This window comes from Vicugna pacos, chromosome 2 (assembly GCF_048564905.1).
Source record: "Vicugna pacos chromosome 2, VicPac4, whole genome shotgun sequence".
Classification (NCBI taxonomy): domain Eukaryota; kingdom Metazoa; phylum Chordata; class Mammalia; order Artiodactyla; family Camelidae; genus Vicugna; species Vicugna pacos.
In genome coordinates this window covers 14,290,165-14,314,428 of record NC_132988.1, presented here as the reverse complement: position 1 = coordinate 14,314,428, position 24,264 = coordinate 14,290,165, and the positions used below count along the sequence as shown (strand labels likewise).

Sequence of the window (24,264 nt, the reverse complement as noted above, 5' to 3'; positions counted from 1 at the left end):
GAGCTTATACAGATTTTTATGACTTATTCCATAATTTAACAGTACAGTCAGCCTTCCGTATCTATGGGTTCTGCATCCACAGATTCAACCAACTACAAGTCAAAAATATTCCAAATGAAAATCCAGAAAGTTCCAAAAACCAAAATTTGAATTTGCCATGTGCCAGCAACTACTTGCCTATCATTTACATTGTATTTACAACTGTTTACATAGTATTTACATTTTAGTAGGTAATTGTAAGTGATCAAGAGAGTAGAGTATTACTCAGCCATAAAAAAAGAAAATTTGCCATTTGCAACAATGTAGATGGACTTGGAAGATATTAAGCTAAGTGAAATAAGTCAAACAGAGAAAGACAATACTATATGATATCATTTACATGTGAAATCTAAAAAATAAAACTAGTGAATATAACAAAAAAGAAACAAACTCACAGATACAGAGAATAAACTAGTGGGTACCAGTGGGAGAGGGTAGAAAGGAAGAGGAGCAAGACAGGGATAGGGGATTAAGAGGCACAAAAATTATGTATAAAATAAATAAGCTACAAGGGTATATAGTACAACAGGGAATATAGCCAATATTTTATAATAATAATAAATGGGATATAACCTTTAAAATTGTGAATCACTATGTTGTACACCTAAAAGTTATATAATATTGTACATTAACTATATCTCAAGAAAGAAAGAGGGAAGGAAGGGGAGAATGCAGAGGGGGAGGAAGGGAGGGAGGAAGAAAGGAAGGAAGGAAAAAAGGAAAGAAAGATGAATGAGTGAATGAGTGAACATGGGAGGGTGTGCTTAGGTTTATGTAAATACTACATCATTTTATATAAGGAACTGAACATCCTTGGATTTTGGTAACCAAGGGGCTGTCCTGGAACCAATCCCCTGAGGATATCAAAGGACAGCTATAATCAACAAGGTAATAATGATCTTCAAATTGCTCATGTGTGAGAAGTTATCACCAGACACCTGGTGAAATATGCAACAGAATGTTTTGAAAATTTTTCCATAAAAAGATCTAAGCTTAGAATATTCAAGGCTGTAAAATCCATTTCTCTCATCAAAAGATAATTTAAACTGAACTATAAATTTATAGAGCAAATGAGTGGAACTGGTCATGATGGAGAAAGGGAAATAAAAGTTTGAAAACAGAGCATCTCTTGCTTCACTTTGGATAAAAGCTGAAAACGAGTGTCTTGAGCAGCTGAGACTGCTTAAAAAATCACTGCTTCCAGTCTCATCAACATAACTCTGAGCTATTAATGTTATTACAGGTACCATTAACAACACTGAAAGAGTGAAACAATTCCGTTACCCTCTGAAGTACTGTAATGCTCTACTAATCCAAAGTAGATTTTAAGTTAGGTTTTTTAAAAAGCAAACTCATTTGCCACATTAAGAACTAAATATTAAAAAATCAAACTTATAAAAGCCTTGCATATTATAATAAACGGTGTTTGTTCAAACTGTGCATTAGACATTTAATACAAAGAACTGCTATTTCATCCATAACTTTCGGTTTAGTTACAACTCTGGAACAAGAAAGTCATGTAGAACTGAAATTCTTCGTATCAGTTGCACTCTTTCAGTGACCCTATGTAACTTTTGTAATTCTTTTCTTTCTTCTTAGGTTATGTTTGTTCTATTTATTGAAAAGCACTCTTACCCACTGACTTCTTTTCTTTTCTTTTCTTTTTTCTTTTTTTGAGTAGAAGGAAACTGATTCAGAGAGAAGTACACTCCACAGACAGAGTGCAGGCCTTCTCAGAAGGCAAGAGAAAGGCCACGAGGTGTGGGGTTGGGTGCTTGCTTAGTTTAAAGTTAAAGTAGATACACACTCCATAGACTGTCTCCGAAGGTAAGGGATTGAGAGGGCCCCCTGCCACTGACTTAAATAGCAAAAAACTAGCTATGTTATAATTTAATTTTTATTTTTTCTATAATACATTTTTATTTTATTTTAGAAAAGTTACGTATCTATGATAAAATTTGAACTTCAAAAAATCTGGTCTTTCATCACTGAAAAGCACTAGTTTAGATTATTATATAATTAAAAACTCATTTTACTCCTAATCATATAAATTATATTTTTATCAATTAGGAACTCATAGTTTAAAAAGCCTGCTTAGTCAGCAAAGTAAATGGTTTTTAAAAATAAATAAATAAAAAGCCCATAATTTACCATATTACCAACCAACTCCTATTCCTGGTAAGATATAGCTCTTATTGTACACAGATACCTAAAATACTGAAAATGTCTCAGTCTTCTCTCAAAAACAACCCCTCCAAGTATATTTTAGGGGCTTCTTGGGAAGTAGTTTTTTTAAAAATTAATGCAACTTAATTTGGCGGTTGTACGTGATTTTAGAGTTTATATGGCTGTCCCCTAAGTAGACAGAGCTGCTTCTCCTCACCTAAATTATGATAAAGACAATTACATGGATAACTAACATTTCTGGTAAATACTGTTGAAAGTATACCCCCATAAAATATCCAGAAAAGTGACTAAAATACAGAGAAAAAATTTGTTTTTCTAAATGCAGAGATGACTTGAAACAAAGTAAAGAAAACCCTCAGTTTAAAAAATCAAATGAAGATTCCAAAATCAAAGAAGTAAGCATAATCAGGTGCTATCACTGCCTTAGCTAAGAATTTGAGCAAGTGCATCTATGTGCATGCACGCTGGGAGAGGGGTTCTCATTAAAGACCAAGAGGCGTTTGTTTAATGACCACATGACAATAGAAGACTTGGGTCAGTGCAAGGCATAGAGTTTAAACTTAGACATCTTCATAAAGCCAAGTACCTTTTAAAGCTATACTCTCAGTGAAAGGAAATGTATCAACCAGCTAATCATGGACTTGCCAATACACTGGCTTGTAGTCCAAACTGAGAAATTGGTGTTAAAGCAGTACTGGCTGGTAATATGCCCAGAACACAAGGCAGAAGCAAATATGAAAGCGCTCTGAAGAGACACACTTTCAGACAAGATATAAAGCCTTCTCACTGATAAAGCTATACTGAAGAAAAACCATATTCACAAACCACAATGCATTTTACAATTATGCAATGAACTATAGTCAAAAGATATAATGAACAGCGAGCGAGGTTAGATGCCCCCTCTTCCAATGTTCTATCATTAAATAAACTATAAATCAGTATGCTTCAAATTATTAAAACATAAAAGAATTATATACATGATAAAGATTAAGATTATTTTTAAATAAGAAAAATGGAAAAGAATAAAATAATATTTCTAAAAATGAAAAGGATATTCACTGAAATTTAAAAAATCAGGAATGAATTAAACAGAGGAATTTGTAAAATGGAAGATAGGTCTGAGAAAATGAATACAAAAATTATTTATAATTTAACATTTTTTTCACTAAGTCTCTGAAAATGATGTGTATTTTACATCTGCAGCACATTTCAAGCCAAATTAGCCAAATTTCAAGAGTTTAATTGCTACAAAGAGCTAGTGCCTACCATATCAGATAATACAGACATATAAAATTGATATAACAATCAAATTGCCAAGTAGCTGACTCTACTGGTTTCAGGGCTATTATGGTTACTGCCATGTGATTTGGGAGTGCTGCCAAGTCTCAGTTTTCTCTTCCTGAGGAAGCCATCACTCTGTTAACTTACTATACAATAAGACAAAAAATAAGTAATTGACTATCACGTCCATGTTTCTGTTGAAGAAAACCTTTAGCTTAAATAATATATTTCCTCCACCATAATAGTGACAATTATTTTGAAGACTTTTTACATAGGAAAGGAATGCAAGTTTGCAAAAAGGAAAGGCATTTAAGTTGAATTTAAAATACCTTCAGACTTAATAGAAATATTATACATAAATAAAAGTGCACGCAATTATCAATTCAACACTATAGGTAATATATGTAGCCAAAGAGCTGAATTAATTTCTCATTGTTCAGTCTTTATTTGCATATGAAGTTAATTCTTTCTAACCAGTACAGATTTTTTAAATTTATAAATACTTTATTTCAATTTGACCTTGTAATAGGAATTACAGTAAGACAGTAACTGACATAATTAAATTATAAGCACAAAGTAAAAAAACAGAATTCAAAACCAGATTCTAATTCCTATGTTAACTGTATAACTTTGCAGATATTACTAAGCCTCTGAGCCTCAGCTTCCTTATTCGGTATAATGGGCCTAAAAGTAATGCCTCTCTGAAACAACTTTAGGGTTCTAAAGATAAAACGAATAATCTATCAAAGCATTCTAAGAAACTGACACATAGCACTCAGTAAAAGTAAGCCACTATTATTATAATCATAGTATCACTGTCTCTATTAAACATAATTGTATAAAATTTAAATATTACAGCCATAATCCATAATAAAACGATGGATTTAAATATTAGAAAATATTATATAAAATGTTGTGTTAAAAAATAAGACTTGGAAAATAGTTAAAATATAGAAGAATCACATCTAGCTAAAATAAATGACCAATTATTTAGAAGCTTACATATTCTCCGCAAAATTTCTTTATTGTCTGTTTTCATTGCCTGTATTCATTTTAATACTTTTAGTTAACAAAAAGATAAACAATAAAAGTAAATGAAAAATGAATCATGCCTGCTGTACTGGTTAACAAGCTAAAAAAAAGGAAGTGGAATAAAGAATCAGATGGATTAAATTGCTGGTTAATATGGTACCATGTAATTTAGGAAATACACATGGGTTCCCTGCTTTTGTACCTCATTCTCAAGTGAAAGTTTCTCTTTCTTACAGAAAGCTAAAGAAAAATCATGTCACATTACAATGTAAAGCAGACATTTTTTAATTCTGTAAACAATCAATCTATTATCTGCCAGGTACTGTGTTAGGTGATAGGAATTAGGAGGAAAAAAAAACTCTGTCCATAATAAAGAATCTAGAACAAGGTGTTTACTGTTACTGAGAGTGTATGTTTGAATTAAAAGTGTTTACCTTCTTTCTAACAATACTCTAAAACATTATTACAATACTGTTGACAGTTCTGTTGGGGCAAGTTTACTAATTTTTAAACAAAGTAAATAATCTTATGTTATAAAATATAAACATGATACCATAAAAAGCCTGCTCAAAAGATACAAAATATATAAAACTTTAATTTTTAAAATAACTTAATTAGTTAAAATAATAACTAACTTTCCTTTTAAAAGGGGAGTGAAAAAGCATCATGTGCATGTTAAATTTCCACAAAGGGAAAATTTTCTGCTCTTCTATGTGAGACAGTGCCTTCACATAATACTGACTTTTTAGAAAAATGCTTTTCTATGATTTGCCAGAGTGAGTCATTTAAAAATTATTACCCAGACATCATGCCATTATTACTCTCTTGAAAGAGATATTCTCAGCAATATATAGATAAAATAGTCAGCATGTGCTGTATTATTATGCATAAATGAATGCCATATATTATTTACATAGAAATTCTTTTCTTGCCATAACTGAACAAAAAGCATTTAAAAGGTAAAAAATGAGATTCAGATTTCCTCATTTTTAGTGGCTTGCATTTACTACAAAGTGACAGGACTATTCGTCATGTTTTTTCTTCAACCTATGTTGAATGAAATTCCATACATCAAAAAAAAATGCAGATACTGAACATGGAATCATATATCTGCATTCTTCTTATATAATCCTTCCTAGATGCAGAAGCAAAGTATATCTCTAGATGAATATACCACACTACAGTTTCAGATAATTCATAAAATTCTGAGACAAAACATTTGCATCTCCATTGGTCAAATTCTCCCACTTCACCTCCATGATATGGTCACACACTGTCCGACAAGATGAACAGAGTTACATTCCTGAAAGCAAAGATGCTATATACCTCAACTCTTCCAATTCACCTTACTGAGCAAAGGCTACGTGAAAATCACTATGCTGGGAGCTTTAGGGGGATGGGAGTCATTCCCTAAGAGTTTAGAAATCATGCGAAGCAAATAGTGATAACATGAAGCAGACAGCTGCACTGTCTGTCACTGAGAATTCAGAAAGAGACTAAGACTGCCTGAATGGGAAAGAAAAAAGAAAAAAAAGGGAGGATTCATGTTAAAGGAAAGAAGTTATTATTTAAGTCATATTGCCTATTGTAACCAAGAATAAACTTTCTTTCCGGTTGACCTAAGTCATTATTTAAATCGTAATACAACCCCTGTAGGCCTGAACAGTTGAGGAATCTTTGAATGGTATAAGCATTTTCTGTATTCTGAAGATCATTTTCCCTACTTAAAAAAATGACTTTCAACTCCATATATAACCTGACTATAACGTAGAGACTTCCAATCCTATAAAATATTATCATGGGGAAGAGGTATTCATGTTCATACTAAACTCAAGTGTCAAATTAAGATAATTATAGAGAATCAACCAGCACAGTATAATACTTACTGCCATACAATGAACACTCAATAAATATTAGTTATTAATGTATGAACACCAGTAAGACAGACAAGCAAAAGCTAAATTTAAAAATTCATTTCACATTCTTAAATCTGATAGAATTCCCAAGGATTCTATCCTTTTATCCAATAAACAAATATTTACTGAACATCAATTACATATCTGTTACTAAGAACTGGAAATTACAAAAAGGGGCAAAAGAGAAGCATGATTTCAACTCTTATACTGAGACATAATAACATGTAAAGAAATTACTTTATAAGTGGTTTACTGTGAAGTCAATTCAAAAAAAGGGGCCAAGACAGAGAATATCCCGCAGCAGGGAAGAGTCACCTACTTTGGTGGGGTGATCCCAGAAGGCCTCTGAGGTGACTTAGAAAGGGGAACATAAAGGTTAGGAGTTAAACTGTAAAAAGCAGGAAGAACACAGTTTGCTGAGACAAATGGTTAATGAGTTGTCCTATGTTAATATATCAGCATCTTTTGACAGTTTATTGTTCTTTCCAGAACTTTTAAAAATAGACTTTCAGAACCACCAATTTCCAGCTTTCTACCTACCTTCAGGAAGAACAACTTTCTGTCGATATTCACTTATTTGGTGATCTCACCCTAATCATGGCATTAAATACCACCAATTACAGTGGGGACTCCCAAATTTGTATCCTGAGCCTACACTCCTCCCAGGGATTGCAAGTTTATATATCCAACTGCCTAATGGACATCTCCACTTGGATGGCTAATAGACATTTCAAACTAAACACGTTCAAAACTGGGCTCCAGCCCTTCCGTCCTTGCCCTGATCCTTCTAAAGTCTTACCACTTGAGCAACTCCGTTCCTCTAGTTGCTCAAACAAAAACTTCCAGTCAGCCTTGATGCCCTTCATTCTTGCAATATACTAAATCTATCAGCATATCCTGTTAACTCTAAAATGAAGTAGATTAAGATTCAACCACTTCTCACTACCTTCACTGCCATTAGCCTAGTCAAAGTAATCATTTCTTATCTCAATTATTGCAGTAATTGGTCTTCCTATTTAAGCCTTCGTCTCCTTTCAATCTCTTCGTAAAACAGGAAGCAGAGTGAAGCACTTAAAATGCTAAAAGAGGAAGCAGCAGAGGGAAGTCAAGAGAAGGTTCTGAGTTTGCCTTCGGTTTATTTAAAGACAGAATATATTTTAACACATTCCTCTGCTTTTCCATGAGAAAAGGAAGACTGATTCAGAAAAGAGAAGAAGTAAGTGAATAAGCAAAGTCTGGCCGAATACATTTGCCAGTGAAAAAGGTGGGGCTCTCAAGTGGGAGGAAACTAACAAATATATATTGGTTAGTTTGGTGATGAACAGATGCAATGTTCATTCCAAGTTGATGAGATCTGTTTCCGTAAAAACAAAATATGAGTTAAGGACTTCAGTTGACAGTGCGTTTATAGGAGGACATTTGGTTTTGAGGAGTGGGGAAAAGTATGAATGAAATCATTTACGTGGGGTAATGCTAAATGAATTAGTTTAACTGAGTACTTGCCAAAGGACGAAGTAACACTTAGTTGTTAGGATGGCTTGGTACTCTTCTCGTCTGCTACACTCTACCAGTGGCTTAAACAGAGCGACAATTCAACTACTATCTATCAGCTAAAAACATCCAAGTATAACTTGAATATCCAGCTATATCTTACCTAGCCACTAAATCTGTATTTCCAGATTGCTATCAGATATGTCCATGTGCAGTTCCCCCAAAATCAAAGCCTGAATACATTCCAAACTGCTCTTGAAAGACTAGAAAAATAACAAGATGGTTCTTGAGTTGTTTGGGCCTGTAATTCTAGCTAAACTAATCATATGACTAAAACGTTCCCTTCCCTGTGCATTCTTTTCTTGAAATAGTAACATCCTTTTACCCTAGAGGTCTTGAAAGAAGGTCATGGACTGAACCTCAAAAAAATGGGTAGACCCTCCTAAACTTGTCCATAACAACAGCCAGTTCTTATCAAGATGAAGAGAATGTAACACCTTGCAACATGCCCTGATTGTTATTACCTTTTCTGTCCCATCCAGTTTTTCTATAAAACCTTAAAATCCCAACTCCAAGACGGATTCACAGTCTTTAAGGCATTAGCCTGCTATGGCTCCCTTTGCCTGGCAAAGCAATAAAATTGTTCTTTCTATTCTCCTAAAACTCTGCTACCAACTCTCAATTCAGCTCTCTGGGTACAGAGGCTGGTTTTTCAGTTAACACTCTTCTCAATGTTCTTTCTCCTAATTTCCCAATGAAGAGGATTACAGTATCTAGCAACTCAGGCAAAACAAACTCTTTTAAGCCTTTTGCAATGCTCAATATACTGAACAGCTCCACGTACTCAAAAATATTTTTTTAAATAATTCATTAAAATGAAATTCACCAAAAATTAGCCACTTTAAAGTACACAATTCAATGACATTAAGTACACTAACAATGTTGTGCAACCATCACAATTATCTAGTTCCAAAACACTTCCATCACTCCAAAGTTAACTCTTCATCTATTCAGCCATTTCTCTCCATTCCCCACTCCCCAGCCAATGGCAACCACCAATCTGCATTCTGTCTTTACGGGTTTATGTATTTTGCATATTTCATAAAAATGATTTATATATTTTTGTGCTTTGGCTTCTTACACTTAGCATTACATTTTAAGAATCATCTATATTGTAGTATGTATCAGTACTATGTTCCTTTTTTATGACTGCATAATATTTCACTGTATGTACATAGCACAATTTGTTTATCCACTCATGCACTGATGGACATTTAGGCTGTTTCCACTTTTGGGCTATTGTGAATTGTGCTACTATAAATATGCTCTGTGTTAGTCAAGGTTTTCAAGAGGAACTGAACCAATAAGATATACAGACTTACATATTAGAGATTTATTAAAGTGATTGGTTCACAGGGTCAAGAAGTCCCACAATCCACAATCTGAAAGCTGAAGAACCAGGAAAACTGGTTGTGTAACTCAGTCTGAGAACTGGGAGGGGATAATGGTTTAAGTCTTTGTCCTAGTCCAAAAACCTGAGAATCAGGAGCACTAATGTCCAAAGGCAGGATAAGATAAACGTCTCAGCTCAAGCAGAGAGTAAGTTCACCCTTCCTCCACTTTTCTGCATTATTCAGGCCCTCAGTAGATTGGATACTGCCCACCAGCACTAAGGAGGGTGATCATCTTTATTCACTCTACTTATTCAAATACTAATCTCTTCTGGAAACACCCTCACAGACACACACAGTGGTAATATTATAACAGCTATCTGGGTATCCTAGTCAAGCTGACACACAAACTAAACAACACCTGCATGCACCTATACTTATTCAAGTAACTACTTTCAGTTCTTTTGGATATATTACTAGGAATGTAATTATTGGGTCATGTGGTAATTTTTTCAAATTTTTGTAGAACTACTAAACTGTTTCCATAGCATCTATACCATCTGACATTTTACCAACAGTGTATAAATGTTCTGATATCTATCATACCCTTACCAACATTTGTTACTGCCTATCTTAATTTAGCTGTACTAGTGGGGGTGAAGTGGTATCTCACTGTGGTTTTGATTTGCATTTCCCTAATGACTAATCCTGTTGAACAGCTTTTTATGTATTAGTTGCCATTTTGTATATCTTCTTCAGAGAAAAGTCCATTTAAGTTCTTTGCTCATTTTTTCATTTGGGTTATTTGATTTTTTGTTGTGGAGCTAAATAAATCTTAACATCTGGAAAACAGACCCTTATGAGACACAGAATTGTAAATATTTTCTCCCATTCTATAGGTTATCTTTTTACTTTCTTGATAATGCCCTGTAATACTCAGAGGTTTTAATTTTGATGACATCCAATTACCAATTTTTCTTTGGATACCTGTGCTTTTGGTGTCATATCTAAGAATTCATTTCCACATCCACAGTAATGAAGATTAACCACCATATTTCTTCCTAAGAGTTTATGGTTTAGCTCTTATGTTTAGGTCATTGATCCATTGAGAATTAATCTTCGTATATAGTAGGACGTAGGGATCAATTTTCCTCTTTCACATGTGGATATCGAGTTGTCTTAGTACACTCTGTTGAAGAGGCTATTCTTTTCACATTGAATTATCTTGTCACCCTTTTCAAAAATCAATTGGTCTTATATGTACAAATTTACTTCTGGACTCTCAGTTCTATTCTTCTGTTATAAATGTCTATAATTACCCCAGTACCAGGATTACTACAGCTCTGTAGTAAATTTTCAAATCAGGACATGTGAGTGCTCTAATTTTGTTCTTTTTTCTTTCAAGACTGCTTTGGCCACTCAGGGCCACTTGCAATTCCACATGAATTTCAAAAATAAATAATTTTTAAAATAATTTTTAAAATCTCCATTTCCTTTTAGATGTAATTTTTCATTCTCAAATTAAAACATTTCATCTACTGAATCATATCCTATGGTCTAATACTCTGCTGAAAACAAGAATCAATAAAAAATAGTCCCCACTTAAAACAAAGACATCTGAATTGTTACTACTCCTCCATTTGATGCTATGTCAATTTATTATGTCAGCAAATTATATTTAACAATGTAGTATAAACTAGAACGATATATTTGGAGAATTACGCTAACAAATATTTTAAATTGCCTAATCAACCATATACCATGCATCCACTGGTAAAAGCTGATTCTCTATAAAGGACCTAAAATATTAACAGTTTAAATACTATAATTATAAATAAGTCCACAAGTTAGGATTATACCAGGACTTTCATTGGCTGTTCATATATGAACTTACTAATATTTTAAAGAATGACCATTTGAGACATCTAAAAATAGCAAGCTATAGGTAGATGTTCATAATTTATCACAAAGAACCATATTATCTGTGAAAAGTGTTTTTTGTAGTAGTGGAGAATAATGGGCATTGAATTTCAAGCATAATACCGGCTGAAGACAGATTGTGGCTCAGTAGTATCAGTAAACACATTCACAAAACAAACAATCTATATCAAAAATCATCCCTTATACAAATAAAATTGATAAACTAATACAAAAAAACACACAAGCTTTCTTATATTTAAAATTATTCTGCTGTATGATAACCAAAAGATCCATTAAATTCAAAGGTAATTAGCCCAACTTATAGTTCTGTACAACTGCTTATATCTACACCTAGAAAATACAGATGTCTGAAATTATACATCTTAAGGAATAACCTAGTTTGACATTCTAAGGGGAACAGAATCTAAACCCCTAGAAATTACTGGAAGAAAATCACTTAGGGCAATCACATATCTGATATATATCAGATTTATATTTAGATTAACATTTAAGATTAAAATTTTAGATTCACACTTAGAATAAGAAAGTAAACCATCAACAGAAAATAACTGCCAAACCCAGACTATAAAATGGCACTTTAAGAGAATTAAAACTATGTGGATGTCTTACACTTTACGCGTGAAGAAACACAAATGAACAGAAGGCCAACAAATTTTTTAGCAGCTGGAAATGCTAAATTTAATTACTGAAGAGAAATCATGCAGAGAAGCTGGCTGCCAAACAAGATTTACAATGAATTCCTGAAGTCATGTAAAAGTACCAAGAAATCTTCAATATTCACTGATATTCATAAACCCAGATTTAAAGGCTATGTGGATAATATACATGATCCCCCAAACTCTACAGCATGAGAATATAATACAGTGTGTTAGTCTAATAACAAAAAAGCAAAATAAAAAAATTTTAACACTAATTAGACAAACCAATTAAAGCACTACTGAGGCTAAATGAATACACTGTAGATAATTCCTATTAAAAAGAATACTGGTTGGAAAATTTTTATGTGTCCATATATAACAGATCTCTGAGATACAAACTATATTTATTCTTCAATTTGTGATTTCAATATATATATACATAACATATGCAAACATATGTACATATATATTACACATGTATGTATTTATATGTGGATGAATAATATTGCACTGTCTGAATATCCCAGATTTTCTTTATCCATTCATCAGCTGATGGACATTTGGGTGAATTCTACTTTTCGGTTATTATGAATAACACCATTATATATAAGGTTTCACGTGGATGCATGTTTTCAATTTTCTTGGGTATACACATAATAGTGGAATTACTGGGTCATAAGGTAACTCTGTTTTCTGCCAACCTGTTTTCTGACATGGATGCACCATTTTACATTCCCACCATTGGCATACAGGGGTTCTAATTTCATTATATCCCTACCAACTCCTGTTATTAGCTGCCTTGTCTATTACAACTATTCCAGTAGGTAAAAAGTGGTATCTCATTGTGGTTTCAATTTGCGTTTCCTTAATGATAACGATGTTAAGCATCTTTACACGTGTTTATTGGCCATTTGCATATCATCCTCAAAGAAATACCTATTCAAATCCTCTACCTATTTTTAAATTCTGATATTTGTCTCTTCATTGGTATATCTGCAGTTTTATAACTACTTGACAATCAGCAGTCAGTTCTCATTTACAACATCTCTCGATTTTCTAAAGTGGTGACAGGTACCTAGTTAGCCAATGGATACAGCTTATGTGATGATTCTTCATCCTCTTTCCATCTTCTAGACAACAGCACACTAATAAGGTGTAAGACCTTCCTCATTCCATTGGCCCAGACAGCTCTGCTGACCCTGGTGTCAATGCACACATCAGGAGTTCCCATCTTCTTCATGGCAAATTTCCGAATCTCTTTTGAGTGCCCAAAGGCCATGCCTCTTGAAGCCCACAGTGTGAACGTGTATTCTTCGATCTCTATCTTGTTGATGGTACAATGGCCCTTCATCCTGCCACCACATTTCGTGGGAGTCATTCTGCTCGGCCCAGGTTGGAAACAAAAGGCACAAAGTATCCTGAGAAAAGGAAAGGAGCATGGCAACTACAGCTTCCTGGTTGCCTGGAGGCAGGAGGAGAAGGAGGCAGATCTCTCTTTAGTGTTGAGTTGTAAAACTTCATTATATTCTAGATATTCTTCATATTCTTCTTATATTCTAGATACTAGACTCTTATCAAAGATCAGATTGGCAATAAATTCTCCCATTCGGTGGATTGTCCTTTCCCCTTCTTCATAGTGCCTTCTGAACCCCAAACACTGTAGACTTCTGTAAAGTCCAATTTATCTATTTGTTCTTTGGTTGCGACTATCACTTTCAAAGTCTGGAGACTGAAAGAATTACTGTGCCTATGATGAAAACAAAGCTGAGCACGGGGCAGGTACACACATAAAATATATAATTCAGGTTTGGAATATCCAAAAAATTTTTTTATCTTTGTGAATGAACTGTGGTATGTAATCTCTCCTTTTCTCCCTAAAATTTAGGTATCATATTTTTTTAAACCATAGCTTTAAAAGAAAAATGTTTTAGTAAAAGAAAAAAAAATAAATGAACAACTGTGTCACCTCTCCAGTTAACATTCTAAATGTTGACAATATCCATGCATTAATTATTAGTAACTGTTCAGTTAGCAAAACAACAAACAACAACAACAACAAAACTTTAAAACACAATAGAATTGTTTGACATGAGCCCTAACAAACATGAGAGTGTAATATATGATAAAGAAAGCCTCACGAACCAAAGAAAGGTAATTTTGAGAAACCGGTTAATACTTTTGGAGAAAATCAGATTAGTCTTATCTATACGATACAAAGAAAAATACCTCCAATACTTATAAAACTAAAATTAAAGTCTACACCCATAGAAAATCAGAAGAAAATACAGAATACTTCAGTAATCCTGAGATGAGAAAAAACACTTACTAAGCGTAAAAGTAATGAAAGCAATGATAGGTAAAGGAAAATCTTTAAATTCGATTATATTTAAATGGCTATAAATATCATGAAGAAAAAGTAAATTCTGGGGAAAAATACAGCAACAAAATAAAACAAAGGTCAATACATTCAAAATATAAAGCCATTTGATAAATCAGCAATAAAATCATAAATATTTATTTTGGGCAACGAAAGCAAATAGATATTAATAAAAATAGTCATCATAATGAAACAGTGTTCAACTTCTCACTCACTAGTAACAAAAACAATGTAGACTTTAAAACAATAGACAATATACTTTTATTTATCAAACTGAAAACTATTCAAATGTGGCAATGTGCAGTGAAATGGGAAAATGTATGAGATGAAGAATTTTGGAAAGAAATTTATCAATATGTATTAAGATACTCAAAGGAATTCACTCCAACCCCAGATTTTCACTTAAATTAATTTAGCCCACCTAAAAAAATCAAAAATGCAAATAAAGATTTATGAACACTGATATTCTTCATAACTTTCTTTGTAAGAGCAAATTATACAGAATTTAAGTATTTAAGAATAAAGAATCGTAAAATTAATTATTACATGTTTATATTCAGGAAAATCACAGTTTTATAAATCGATGTTTCTAAAAATATTTCAAGAATGGCAAACTGCTCAGAAAAAATTATTTTAATGTCAGCTTTTTAAAAAGCATCCTTATAATTCTAATTTGGTAAGTGGGTACTTTCAGTGAATGAGTAAATGAGCATAGGAGTATTTTAAAAATACAGTAAGGTACACGGGACCTTTGTAGTACTTTCACTACTTGTAGGTCTACAATTATTTCAACTTTAAATTAAAAGAAAAACAATGGAGTTAAACAGTAGTTAAAGCTAGACAATTAATGATTTTTATTCATATTTTTCAGTATTTTCTAAACTTCCTATAATAAACATGTATCTTACTACAATTAGGAAAATAAATACTTATTTTGAATAACAAAAAGCAAATGATCATCGATCATAAAAAAAATGCAAATACTAAAGAGATAAATCAGATAATTCATCAAAATTAACCCTAAAATTGGTAGTTTAGGTCTCTAGTAATATATTTGTTAATATGCTCATACTCCTTCAGAACTGTTAAACATATGTTGAATAATATATTATTTCAACAGCAAAACATTTAATGATACCATAAGGCCAACAGAGGATATGGGGACAGAGAATACACTGGGTAATTGTTATGAGACATGAGTCCTGATTCAAAATATCAATTTACTAGCTATGTAACAAAGGCAAAATCACATTCTCTCATTCTATCCTGCATACTTTCACAGATCTGTTATGATGCTGAAATGAGAAAATGTGCATTAAATCACTTAGTAGATGATGTGAGAGGTCACGTAACACAGTGGTCCTAACTTTGTATCAGACTACTTGGATTCAAATCCTAAATTCATCATATATTAGCTGTATAATTTATAGCAAGTTTTTTAACCTCTCTGTGCTTCAAGTTTTCTTATCCATAAAACTAGGATAATGATAATAATATTTACCCAAAGGGGGTTATTATAAATATTTATTTTATACTTGCTAAGAGTCTTGATGAATAAGTGGTGCCATAGAAGTGCTTACTGATTTTAAAAAATGTGAAAGTACTTAACTGGCCAAAAAAAAAAAAAAGTTCACTATTTTATTGAGAAATATTTTGTTTGCTTATGTGAAAAATAAGTCCTTCATCTAAAAGAAAAATATATAGATTGCTATATTAAAAATTAAGTATTTCATGGCCCTTTTCATAAAAAAGACTATTTTTATTACTTTAAATAAGCTAACTAGCCACCAAGTTTGCAGTTCCACTGAAGCTAATATGAAGTGAATTTTACTGTGTAATATGTGAAATTCAAAGCAACATCAGCCAAAAGGGCATGAAGAAATTCTTGCTCCAGTGGACTTTAACTTACATAGAGTCCTGAAAACGAAGTTATTATCTGATAATCTTGATCATATGTTTTATAGATATATCATACTAGTTTAAATAAACTAAACTTTGATGGACAATTTTTTAAACAATAAGTCATGAATTGTGTACCCCTACCTACACACTATATTTACAAGACAGGGTCCAATGTTTTGCACAACATAATTTTTTAACAAACATTCTGTTTACAGCTGTAAGATTAAAAAATAAAGATGTACGCCTAATCAATGATGTCATGACATTCAAGGAACCTCTACATAAATCAAAAGCAGAAGATGTCAAGGATATCCCACTCCAGTGATAATCATGCGATGAACTAAAGAGATGTGCATTTCAGATCTACAGTGTCATCAATCCCCTGATAATAAATGAAACAAGTCAGCTACTTTACAACCACAAATGGTATATTAAATACATGACAACATCTCTTTTCTACAGGAGGAAGTAACTAGCAGTAGATAAAGTTCAGATATATTATTAAAGAATGCACAGCATGAATTCAAGGCTGAATATAGATAACATTTAGAATATAAGCTGTCTAGGAAAAAATATGCTTCATCTTGCAGTGTATTATTTAAGATTTAAGAGCAATATAGTTAGAAATATATTAAACATAAACATGCTTTAGTCGATTGGGGTTTTGTAATATTAACAAAGGGAATTCTTTTTCTATGAAAATAAAAGACTAGGAAATATTAAAAATGTTTGCTCTCTTAAAATTGACTCTCATGTGAAACAGTTGAACAAATATATTTTCTCTACTAAAAATTTAAGTAACAATAAAATCTGTTTGGAAATACTTGTTTTTATTTAGATATTTTATTACCATGCTTTAGAATGTTATACAATATTATAAATCTCATAGCAAGATGATAAAGATTAAAATGAAAATCTATAGTAGATATAGCATAAAATTAAATAGCTTAGAATAAAGCTGCTATGTATGCCACGATTAAATCCTATTCACACTTTCTATAGAAATCAAATAAAATGTGAACCAAATACAGAGATTTGTGATTAAGAGATAAACTGACTCTATCTGGATTCCAGCTGTAACTCTGGGTTATTTCCTCTTTAATCTGTTTTCTCATTTATAAAATCAGAGATAGTAACAGTACCACCTCAGAGGTTTACTGTAAGGATTAAATTAGTTAAAACTTACAAAGCACTCATAACAGTTTCTGACACAACTTAAGGACTCATGAAATATTAGCTACACTGTCACCACTACCCCCAACCTAAAGTGGAAATTTTATATATATGCACACACACACACACACACACACACCCCATCTGAATCAAATCAGTTTAATCTCTTGCATTACACAGTGTTTTAGAAGTATTCTTCCTCTTCTTAATTTCACATTTTCCCCTTCCTCATTCTCTCTCATTCATACACAGAAGAACCCATATAACACCGCTAAAAATTCAAAAAAGTAGAATGAGCTACAATCTCAACCCGGAGTTACAAAGGACCTTCTCCATAATCAATTAGAAAGGACTCTAAAGAAATAGGTTCCAGGTTAGGATGGTAGGTTGAAATGGCAATTAAAAAATTTTTTTCTTCGTTCAACTTCTAAAACAATAGCAAAGAAAACTTTTTCAAACAAAAAGGCTAACACAAATAGCCAACAAAAGAAATATAAAGCGCTGAACATTAAATAATTAGTTGCCACGGGGAAAATAAACTATGGGAAACAGAACTAAGGGTGCAGTAAAGCTCAGTTCTTAACCATGTTCCCATGTGCCCAAAGCAAAGAGGGTAAACTGACAGCATGCTGAGAATTTTCCTTAATGCCTACATACATGGAGAGAGACAAACCGAGCAGGTATTGTTAGCTCTTGCTTCTCCTAATTGAAAATTCTAGAAAAGCCTCCAGTGCAAAAACTGGTGTTAACAAGGAAGTGGAAAATAGGGCTGACTACCCAGGACAGAAGCGGACTCCAGACTACCTTCTGAAATGACAGCTAATGATTCAAAGACTAAGCACATTTCTCCCTGATGAGAACTGTCAACAGTTCTAAATAAACAAGAAAATTGGTAGAAAATACTTAACATAATGTTTTAAGAGAAAGCAAGACTTAGGTGTTCTAAGAAAGCCTGCTCTCCTGTCTCAAAGATCACTCTCCCTCTTTTCATGATAGGCTAACAATATTAGACAAAAATCAAATTTTAAAAATCAAACTGTAGCTCAGTGAGGGAAAAAATTAGCTTTATAGACAGTAAGGAGGAAGGAAGGAGTCACGAAGATATTCTGTCTAAGTCAAACAGTAGCTATGTAAATATACATCAATAATGAATGAATAAAAAAAAAGACAAATGATAAAATTTTTAAATAAAACTGGAAGATTCTATACAAAAGACAACCTTGCAAGAATATAACAAAAAATGAAAGGAAATTCCTCATGATTATTTTCTAACAACACAACAAAAATACAACTCAAAACCAGAAAAAAATGTAAAAGTCAAAATAAGTGAAAAACAAAGAGAGAGGCTGAAGATCTAAATAGACAAAATGAAGAAAAAACAATTACAGGCAAATTACAAACGTCAGTGACAAAATATTAAAAATTTAATTACTCATAGCTATGAAACAAAGAAAGCAAAGTAATTAAGAAATAACTAAGAGTTTCCTCCAGATATATGCCCAGGAGTGGAATTAGTGGATCATATAGTAAGTCTATATTAAGTTTTTTAAAGAGTCTCCATACTGTTTTCCATAATGACTACACCAAACTACATCCCAAACAGTGTAGGAGGGTTCCCTTTTCTCCACACCCTCTCCAGCATTTATCATTTGTGGACTTCTTAATGATGGCCATTCTGACTGGTGTGAGGTGATACCTTACTGTAGTTCTGATTTGCATCTATCTGATCATTATCAATATTGAAAAATCGCTAATTTTTTTATGTGCCTATTGGCCATTTGTATGTCTTCACTAGAGAAATGTTTGTTCAGATCTTCTGTGCATTTTTGGATTGGGCTGTTTGATTTTTATTATTGAGTTGTATGAGCTCTTTGTATATTCTGGAAATTAAGCCCTTGTCAGTCATATCATTTGAAAATATTTTCTCCCATTCCATAGGTTGTCTTTCCATTTTGTATATACTTTCCTCTGCTTTGCAAAAGTTTGTTAAGTTTAATTAGGTCCCATTTGTTTGTTTTTGTTTTTATTTCTGTTGCCTTAGTAGAGTGCCCTAGCAGAATACTGATAGGAAAAGTTTATATCAGAGAATGTTTTGTCTATATTCTCTCCCAGGGGTTTAGAATGTCTTGTCTTATGCTTAAGTCTTTAAGCCATTTTGAGTTTATTTTTGTGTATGGTGTGAGGGAGTACTCTAACTTCACTGATTTATAGGTGACTGTCCAGCTTTAACACCACCACTTGTCAAAGTGACTATCTTTTCTCCATTGCATATTTTTTCCTCCTTTTTCTCCAGACTTTCATTAGGGCTGGATGCTAAAATTTATTATATGCTTTTTTCCTACATTTATTGATTGATAGCTTCACATGACTTTTCCCATTTTTAATTTATTGATATAATTTATTCTGTAAAAGGATATCTTAATATTAAACCATCTTTGGAGTCCATGAATCAATTCTAAATGATCACACTATACAGCTGACCCTTTAACAACACGTGGGTTGATTCACATATAATTTATAGTCAGCCCTTCATATCCAAGATTCTTCCACATCTGCAGTTTCACCCGACTGCGGACTGCAGTACTGTAGTATTTACTACCGAAAACTATCAGTAGATAAGCAGACCCACACAGTTTAAACTTGTGTCTGTCAAGAGTCAATTGTATAATTCTTTAATTATATTATTGGATTATGTTGGTTAGAATTTTAGTTAGAATTTTGTCCAATATTCTTAAGTGAAGTTAGTCTTGTATGGTTTTATTTCTCCAGTATCTTTTTCATGTCATCTTGATGGTTGTATAAAATGTACTTGGGGAGGTTTTCATCCTTTCGAATGTAACAAAAAAAAAACCCAAAACAGCAGTAGTTGAACGCTCAGCTCTCCATATGTTATAAAGAACCCAGATGGTGCTTTTTAATTTTTTCCCATTCTTAGCAAATGTTCCTGTCAAAGTTTCTAATTCACCATACATGTGACCTTTACAACTTATATAGATACAACACCATTAATTTATCCTATGAAATCACATTAGTTACACATGTTCACGTGCAACTGCTGAGACAAGACCTAGTCCCAGGATGAGTCTGTCACTTGGTCCCACTGTGCGGATCCAAGAAGAAAGCTGTATGCTCCCTCACTCCCTCAGCTACAAATATTACATGTTTCCAAACTTCAAGGGAAAAGAAACTTCACAACTCTGTTCAGCTTCTCTCTAGAAACCTAGAAGCTCTTATCTCTACCAAAGGGGTTTTCATTTCCAGATAAGTAGCTCTGTCTTACCTAGAGACAGCAAATGTTCTTCACTAAATTATGAGAAAACTATCAGAGCCAAGGCTACAGACTTGTACTATCTTCCCAGAATCCCCCATGATTACTTTACAAAATAATTTTTAATTTTTTTGATAATACACATTACTTAGACCATGCTGCCATTTTACCTACAGTTTCCCATGCTTACCACTAAAAAATGGTAACTTCCTCCAACCATTCATATGTTTAACCTACCTCAAATTCCGCATGTCTGTGAATATCCTCTGCTCGCTGCCTGCTCAGGATAAATTCAGCTTCATTTGCTACTCTTACCAGATGATCCTTCATTGTTTGGCTAAGCAACCTATAAAGAGATGAATATTGTCAAATAAATGTATGTATACCCACAACACATATGATTATTCATTGCTCAAAGGTGGTGTATTTTCTTATTTCGGGGGAGGAAAGAATCTTTGCTCTCCTTTTCTGATGTCATGCCCAATGAAGGACCATTATTTCACACCAAATAATTGCAGAATATAACAGCAAATAGTTATCCTTCTGGGAACAGCTGATAGGCTTTTATCAAACTAACCAACAAAAGCAACTAAAAATGCTAGAAAAAATTGGTGTTTTCAACTTTTTTAAGGGATTAGAGAGTTTCCAGGATAGTCAAGATTTAAGGTACCAAGATCCTAGAGAAGATGTTTGAGCATGACTTTTCCCACTGAAGCATTTACTACTCACAGGTAGGAATAGAAACATTAAATGGAGATATTATCAATCTTAAAGAACTAGAGAGACAAAAATTGAAGTTTATAAACTGTCAAGGTGAAGAGATCCTAGTAGATTACCCAGGCTTACAGAAGAGACCCAAGCATACCCCAGGAAACAGAAAACACTAAAACAGACCTTCACATAACATTATGGTGATTTGTACTTAGATTAACTGGCAGCCAAAAAGCTAAACAAAATTTTCAGAATGTCACAGTGTGAGGAAGGGGGAAAAAAAAAAGAAACAGAAATAACAATGCAGGAGAGCCATGGTAAAATAAAATCTCAGGTTCTCAGAAGACATAAATGGGCTTACATGGTAGTGAGACAGGAGGGAAGGGGGCAGGGCACAGCCGTTCAAGAAATGACAGCAATTAACACCAAGATGGCAGAAGATTCAACTCCCAGTAGGCCTTGAGGATTAAGATGGTAGGAGATTTGACTTTCAGCAACCTTGAGCTTCATATGCTCATTGTAACATTAGCATGATAAATAACATGCCCAACAGGTGCCCTGACAGTTCCAAGGCTAACTATAGAAGGTTAGAGTGGGTGGTGGCCAAATTCCTGGGAATCCCAGCCCCTTCCTCAGGGTAACTGGAATAGTCCTCCCACTTGTAGGTGTGGAGCTACTGAGCTCATAAAAACTGGCAACACCACGCCTCATGGCCACCCTTTTTCATTCCCTCCTCTTCAGAGATGGCCCACACTCTGTCCATGGAGTGTGTACCTATTTTAACTTTAACCGGAGCACCCAACCTCCACACCTCTTCCTTTGCCTTTCTCTTGCCTTACACTGTAAATAAATCTACCTTTACTCAACGGTGGCTCGCTCTTGAATTCTTTCCAGCACAATGCCAAGGACCTACACTTGGCGAGGCACATCCCAGGGACTCAAAGGAGACCTGGGACACAGCCCTTCATACACCCCACATCCATTTTTCCTGCATTAGTAGGAGTAGACGAACTGGAAATAGGGCCAACTCTCAGAAAGATTTTAACAGTTCCAAATTTGAACCATTCAGTCTTAAATTAACATAATCAGCACCCAATCTAACTGCTAATCAAAAATCAAAAGGAAATCCTCTCTAGAAGAAGATATTACCATCTAGAGACTTTAAAATATAATTTCCTGCAATTGTAAATACAATTTCAAACATTCAATCATCAATGAACAAGTAAAAACAAGAGCCAACACCAAGTGAATGAAAACCATATAGAAGCCAACACACAGAAAAATCAAAATACTAACATTTCATATCCAAATATTGAAATAAATGAGGTTACTGTTGAGAACAATAAATTCTACAAAAAGAATTTCAGTACAGAATGGAAACTGTAGAACTACTGAACAAAACAAACATGAAATTAAGAATAGATTTACCAGCTTATTAAACTCAGGTGAAGAAGGACTACTTAACTGAAAGAGGGGTCAATGACAACTAAACAGAAGCTTGATAAAGAAAAATTATGAAAACTGACAAAATAACTAAGACATACAGGACATGGTAAAAAGACCTAATATGAGTATATTTGGAGTAAAGAAAGAAAGTAGGCAAGTAATTAAGACAGAACAATATCTGAAAAGAGAACGACCAACACTTTTTGAAAATTGGAGGAAAAAACACTGAGCCATATGCTGAAGTAGTACAAACTCCAAGAAGGAAGGAAGGAAGGAAGGAAGGAAGGAAGGAAGGAAAAAGGAAAGGGGAGGGGAGGGGAGGGGAGGGGAGGGGAGGGAAGACGAGACTACACCTAGTTATACCAGAGTAAAACTGTCACAGGGAAAAAATTTTAATAGCAGCCAGTGGGAGGGAGAAAGTAGAAGAGGTAAGGACACCTTCTTGCCTTAAAGTAAGAATAAGACTGATAAGACTGATAGAAGCCAGATAAGAATGGAACTACTTCTTCAAAGTACTAAACAAAAACAGCAGCTAAGATTATACCCCAAAATTATCTTTCAATAAAGAAAGTGAAAGTATCTAGAATATATCAGTGTGAAAAATCTTTTGCTGAACTCCTCTTATCTCCCTAAAAGGAGACTAACCCAAAAGAATTCAACTGTCATAAATCCACTTGTTTTTTAAATTGAAGTATGTAATCAGTTTACAAGGTTACATCAATTTCTGGTGCACAGTATCATGTTTCAGTCATACATATATTCCTTCTCATTTTCTTTTTTATAAGATACTGAATATAGTTCTCTGTGCTATACACCGTAAACTTCTTGTTTATCTATTTTATATTTAGTAGTCAGTATCTGCAAATCTCAAACTCCCAATTTATCCCTTCCCACCCCCTTTCTCCTCCTGGTAACCATAAGTTTGTTTTCTATGTCTCTGAGTCTATTTGTTTTGTAAATAAGTTCATTTGTCTTTTTTTTTTAGATTCCACATATAAGTGGTATCATATGGTATTTTTCTTTCTCCTTCTGGTTTACTTCATTTAGAATGACAATCTCCAGGTCCTCTCTACTGAAGTTTCACAAGGAGAAAAGGCTGACTCCTATAACCTGCAGACTAGAAGTCAGCACTAGGATAAGAAACTGCCTAAAGGGACATCGTCACAATACTATCTTATCTCCCATCTATTCTCCTAAAGGTCCATTTATCTTTCCTAAAAGTCATTTGTTTTCCGATAAGGGCCCTTCTCCCTTCCCTCTACCCTATTAAGATGCTGATATAAAGCCTCAAATTCTAATCATTTCCTTGAGTCACATTTTTATGTGAACTCTCTTGAACATCCATTTGAATTTTTAAAAATCTATCTTTTCTTGTGACAATTTGTCTTTTATCACTTTGATTCACAGACCTTCAATAGAAGAACCTAAGTAGGTAGAGAAAAAGTTTTTCATCAGGCCAAAGCAAAATAAG

At 33.4% G+C, this 24,264-nt stretch overlaps 1 protein-coding gene across 4 annotated transcripts in view; it reads right to left on the bottom strand.

The window, feature by feature from the left end:
• LRBA (LPS responsive beige-like anchor protein) overlaps nucleotides 1-24,264 on the bottom strand; it is a 623,871-nt gene that overhangs the window by 367,540 nt on the left and 232,067 nt on the right. For all 4 annotated transcript variants that reach the window (XM_072975847.1, XM_072975846.1, XM_072975849.1 and 1 more), the window contains one exon: nucleotides 20,874-20,982. In XM_072975847.1, the coding sequence (XP_072831948.1) occupies nucleotides 20,874-20,982 (109 nt within the window). The remainder of the gene's footprint in view (nucleotides 1-20,873; nucleotides 20,983-24,264) is intronic.